At 35.7% G+C, this 6,000-nt stretch overlaps 1 protein-coding gene across 1 annotated transcript; it reads left to right on the top strand.

Moving 5' to 3' along the window:
* The first annotated feature begins 1,107 nt into the window (after positions 1–1,107).
* Positions 1,108–5,542, top strand: LOC122786747 (G1/S-specific cyclin-E1-like). Its single transcript, XM_044053213.1, is given in 8 exon segments — positions 1,108–1,185; positions 2,578–2,609; positions 3,718–3,793; positions 3,942–4,074; positions 4,186–4,332; positions 5,076–5,133; positions 5,136–5,170; positions 5,238–5,542. Coding segments are annotated over 5 exon segments (519 nt in total). The 5' UTR covers positions 1,108–1,185; positions 2,578–2,609; positions 3,718–3,793; positions 3,942–3,969; the 3' UTR covers positions 5,412–5,542.
* Positions 5,543–6,000: the final 458 nt, after the last annotated feature.

The raw sequence follows: 6,000 nt of genomic DNA, 5'->3' as shown, positions 1-6,000 counted from the left end.
CAAACTCTAACAAACTCACTTCCTTTCTTAGGTTCATTTATATATCAATTGACAGATCGTCACTTTTTTTAACAGTGTCGTCATGACAGGAAGTCATTTCTCAGTGTTTGCGTGCAAGAACATTACCCATGAATTGGCATCAGTCCATTAACAATTCGTCTCAAAATCAATCTGAAATTTAAATTCCGATATACACCATATTATCAAACTTTTAATTACTTTTTCTTTTTTTTTTAATTTTGAACAACAATTCTTCAACTCCAAAATAAAACCAAACAATTTAAGCGCAACACTATTTACGTATCTAAATATATCAGAAGACATCTAGATTTTTTTAATGTTTTTTTTTTGGTTTTTGGTTTCTGTTAAACAACTTTTCCCCCCACACTTTTAGGTGTTTTATTGGTAATTTCTCACATAAGGCCTTTGTTTTCCTCTGATTGAAGAGTATGGGGACATCTAGTGTCGAAAAGTGTCAGTTCATCACCACTAGTTTATTCTGAAAAGGATAACTGTTTTATAATTGCCTAACAATTAAATAGATAAAAAAAATAACCACATAATGCATATACATATTTAATACGTGTCATCATATATAATTATTAGGTTCATATATATATATATATATATACATATATAAATATATATACACGCACACACACACAAACATATATGATATCGAAATATTATCTATCTGTAGAGCTAATCTAATCTAATATATACAACATTCCTGCTTTATTTACGTCCAGCTGCGGCAGCACGCGCTCAATTCAACTCTCTCTCCTATTGGCTGTCCTGCTCTGTAGCCCCGCCCAATACGGGCTTCTCCCACAAATCCTACAAAAAAAGAAAAGTTAAACGCACAATGATTTAACGATTTAATAAAACTTTTATAAAAACTTGAACTAAAAATAAGATGCGGGCAGACTAAATATATCTTCCTGAAAGCACCGTTTTGCAGTTTAGATGTTTGCTGAGTGAGTTTGTGGCATTGAAAACTAATCGATGTTACTTTATTTCATTATATTTTAATTAATAGGGAAACACGATTATATCTTAATCTTAAACGTGTTTTAATGCGTAAATTGTTGGGTGGGTTTTTAATACACATGCGCATTGTACATTAGTTGGCGCCAGTGGCTGCAGTGTTGGAGGCAAGTTTGACTTGAACTGAACCACAGGAGGGTAAGCTGTTTAAAGACACTAAAAATGTCATCTTTTTACTTATATATTTAACCTGAAACGGCCTTTTGAACACGTGTAAGTGATGTGTTAGCAGCAGCAGCGAAGTCTTATTGTCGTACCTTTGTTTTTGTGCGTGTATTTTATTTTCATGTTTGTTTGTTGTCGCTAACTAAAGCGACGACTACTGTTAGCTATGGTTAGCTAAAGTTAACTTTATCTGACTACTGCAACAGTAGCGTTAGTCGGCACAGAATTGTGTTTTTTAAGGAGGAAACGTTAAAAGTCAGTCTCTGGGTTTTAAAGAACGAGTTAAAGTGACTTAATTTCGTGTTTAAACTCGCTGTTGGCGACACACGAGTGAAAACAAACCATTAGAGAACAAGTGTGTAGTTCCTCTTCGTGTTTTAATCCTTTAAATTGTGTTAAACTCAAAGATATTAATCCACACTCCCCAGGACAAAATGTACTCCTTGCAGGGGCGACCCTAGCCATTTTGAGGGCCCCCCAAAAAATTCACCACAATGTGTTGGAGACCCATTTATGTACTCTCAGTGGAAACACGTTTTTACTGTCTTTTTACTTATATGATTACCCTGAAATGGCCTTTTAAACATTGTGTGTAAAGTTAGCTAACAGTCGCATTAGTCAGCACAAAGTTGTGTTATTGAGGAGGAGCTGTTAAGTCAGTCTGTGGGTTTTAAAAAGCGAGTTAAAGTGACTTCATTTGTGTTTAAAGTAGCGGGTGGCGAGAATTTTAGTTGCTTGTGTTTTTAATTATTTTAATTATGTTAATTTGAAAGTTATTAGTCTACACTTCCCTTGGGAGGGGGTGACCCCAGCCATTGGAGTGACTTGCTTACAGTCAGTGGAAACTTGTTTGAATAATTTAGCTCTAATCCAACCAGTACAGAGAAAATGACAGATATTAATAAATAGATTGTAAATTTATTGTCGTGAACTGTTGGTCTTGGACAGAATGTATGAGTTTTATCTTGTTTATGCCAAATTCTAGCTGTATCATTTGAATTTTGCTGCAGAAATTGAGACTCGTCAGATTATGGCAACAGTTTTTCCAATCTTCTGTTTTAGATTAAGGCTAACCCATAACCCACCACCACAAGTATATGTAGCCTATGCCTTTAATTGTCCCTGTCGCTGAACCTTATTGCTGCTTCTGCACTGAGGAAATGCTTGTTTAGGCCTTTGTTTATTCTGTCTCATGCCTCTGAGCTTTTAGAGGCAGGGTTGTGTTTTAATGGAAAATGCTGCAACTTATGGGACAGTACCTTGACATTCGATATGGCTGTTAGAATGAGAACTCAGGTATATTTGTGTTTCTTTTTTAGACTTCCTGCTTTAACTTTGCTTGTAATACATTTCCTGTTTTTACAGACTGCAGCAGCCACAGCCATGACCAGACAAAGGTAATAATAACCCCAAGGCACCATTTTGTTGAGTGTTGGGCTTTTGCCAAATATCAAAAAAAGTCGATATCATTAACTGTATAAACTTGTAACCTGATACAGTTGTTGTGTATCTGCTCCTGGTCTCTCTCTCTCTACCTCATCTCCCTCTTGTCTCTTCTCTCCCCCCTTTCTGTCCCCCACCTCTCCGCTGTCCCCCATTTTTCCTTTCACCCCAACCGGTCGAGGCAGATGACTGCACATCTCTGAGCCTGGTTCTGTCAGAGATTTCTTCCTGTTAAGAGGGAGTTTTTTCTCTCCACTGATGCCTAGTGCTTGCTCATTGTGTGAACTGTTGGGGTTCTCTGCTCTCCTTGATGTTGTCTATGTACAGTGCCTTGAGATAATGTATGTTATGATTTGGCGCTATACAAATAAAATTGAATTGAATTGAATCAAGCTTGATATTTAATTCAGTTTTACTGTCTCTGCAGTGGTTGTCTGCAGAAAAGATTCATTTTATTTTTATTCCTTTTTTTTTTTTTTTACTTTTGTTGTTTTGTTTTTTATATAAGCATAGCCAAGTCAACTTAATGATAAATAATGTAATCTTTGATGTTTTCTAAAGTTAGTGAGCATAATCTGTTTGGAAAAAGAGTGAGCTGTGATGAAATAATTCCAAGAACCAAAAAACAATCGGTATACACTCAAAAATAAAGCTGCAACTATTATTTTCATAGTCAATTAATCTGTTGATTATTTTCTCGATTAATCGACCTTGTTGACCGATTAATGTCGATCAGTGTTCCTTAATTCTCAAATACCAGGTCAGGATCCATAAATGGGTTACAGGAGGTTTCTTTTTGGGGGGGTCAACACCTAAATATGCAGATTTTTTTTACAGCCTTAAATTTGGATTTACAAAATATCACATGCGTAGAAAGGAGTTATGATTTAATATCTCAAATGAATTGAATGTAATAGCCAGAGACAAATGTGAACATTTGGTCTCTCAGTACCTCTATTTTATGTTTGGGTAATTTTTAGTTAGTTTAATCAGTTTATTATATAACAAAAAATGAGAAATACTGCTCTAATAACCTAACTCTAATTTTCTGTTCTCTTTCAGAACCACCGTGTTCTTGAAGGTGTTGCCAAGCTTCCTATTGTCTTTGAGTCTCCGGTGAAGGGAGCCCCTATCCAATGTGAGGCACCCGAAGGGATCAATAAAGTCGTCTGTCTGTCTGTCTGTCTTTAATTCGACTGTCGCCTCATCTCAGGTTTTCATCATCATATGTTACTTAGCTGATTTATTTATGCTGGCCACTTAAACAAATGTGTGTTATGTCACAGTGTTTCTCATGAGGACATCTTGGTGAAAATGGTTGGTAAAGAGCAGAATGACAGACACCGTAAGAGCTTCATGCAGAAACATCCCAGCTTACAACCCAGAATGAGGTCAATTGTGCTTGACTGGTTGATTGAGGCAAGTTTTTATTCACTGATTTTAAATTCCAAAGTTTTATCTGAAATGTAATGGTTTTAAAAATGTTTATGTGTGTCTTTTCCTAAAGAATGTTATGACTGGTTTCCGTAGGTGAGTGAGGCGTACACCCTTCAGTGGCAGACGCTCTACTTGGCACAGGACTACTTTGATCGCTTCATGTTGACCCAGAACAATGTGGAAAAGGATGAGCTGCAGCTCATAGGCACCACCTGTCTTTTTATTGCATCTAAAATGGAGGTAAGGAAGAAACCTGATGAACCTGACCGGATTTTTAATCTCACTTCCTGATATGATGATATGTTCTGTTTAGGAAGACCTGAAACTTGTGATTTAGGCTATTAACTATTAAAGTAAAATGTTAACTGACATTATAAATGAAGTGAGAAGAAAAGACTTCTTTTGCAAGAGTTGCCCCCTATTGGCTCTATAAATTATAATTTCCTGGTTGGTTTCAGAAGAGTCCATGATGCAATTGACGCATGTGTTTTTGTTTGAAGTTTGGACACGCAACAGATTTAAATTGTGTTTAGGACTGGAATTTATGATTATTTTAAAAAATAAATTAATCTGTTGATTATTTTCTCTATTAATTGTTCCCAAACCTCAAAAAAAGTCTTGTTTTGTCCACAAACCAAAATGATTAATTTTTAATGATTTCTTTGTTGGATAGAGCAAAGAAACCAGAAAATATTCACATTTAAGAAACTAAATAAAATCAGGAAATAAGTTAGATTTAAATTTAATCATTTAATAATAGGTTTTTGTTTGATAGGATCTCACTTTAACACCTCCATTTACTACGGTGGCCTTCATGTCTTTCTTTGATTGTGTAGTAATCTTTCACTTCAGAATGTGTAATTGTTATTATTTTATAACAATTATACGTTGTTATGGTTTCTGCCAATAATCTCTCCTAAAATGTACACACTGGACCTTTTTTTTAAATAAAAGCACAAATGTTTTTTGTATGGAATGTGCAGGAAGCATGTCCTCCAAAGCTGTCACAGATGGCTTATGTGACTGCAGGGACATACTACGAGAAGAGATTCTTCAAATGGAGAGAATCATTTTGAAGGTAAGACTTTTTTTTTTACAGGATCGTCTTAACTGAGTATTCACTCTTTATTTTCGGTGTTTTTCAGGCTCTGCATTGGAAGCTCTGTCCTGAAACAGCCATCTCGTGGCTGAATCTTTACCTCCAGATGTTGTGGATGAACGCCGGCTCTGACCTGCTGGAGCCACTGTTTCCACAGGACATTTACATACAAATGACACGGGTATGTGATTGGTTCGGTGTCTTTTATTTATTTATTTGAGGCCGAGACACAAATCTCGGCCTCAAAACTGACCTTCATTGAGATGAGATTAATTGGGGACCGGCATGAGTGTTTGACTTTTGGCTTGATTGTTAAAAAGTTGATCAGTTACTGTGATAAATTAACAAGATACAAAAAAGTAAAAAACATGTTCACTAGATCAGGATACTATAAAAATAAAGAATATGATATAGAATCCCCGACACACAACAGCATGTCACTATAAATATTTGCTCTGACTGATGTTGCACAGACTTATGCAGCAATAAAACCATGTGCAGTGTCTCCACCGTGTTTTCAGGTTTGTGTAAAGACGAGGTCCAGCCTATGTCAGCTGGATGACTCCTTTCGTCATTTTGGACCACATACTATAGTATGACTTTTGGTGTCATTCTAGTATGACCTTTGAGTGATTTTGGACCACATAGTATAGTGTGACTTTTTTTGGTGTAATTTTGGACCACATACTATAGTATGACTTTTTTGAGTGATTTTGGACTACATAGTATAATATGACTTTTTTTTAGTGATTTTGGATGACATAGTATAGTATGACCTTTTTTGTGTCATTTTTGACAACATGCTATAG

The sequence above is a fragment of the Solea senegalensis genome, linkage group LG20 (assembly GCF_019176455.1).
Source record: "Solea senegalensis isolate Sse05_10M linkage group LG20, IFAPA_SoseM_1, whole genome shotgun sequence".
In the NCBI taxonomy this organism is placed as follows: domain Eukaryota; kingdom Metazoa; phylum Chordata; class Actinopteri; order Pleuronectiformes; family Soleidae; genus Solea; species Solea senegalensis.
Note: the sequence above shows the minus strand (reverse complement) of the source record. Positions and strands in the feature narration are given on the sequence as shown.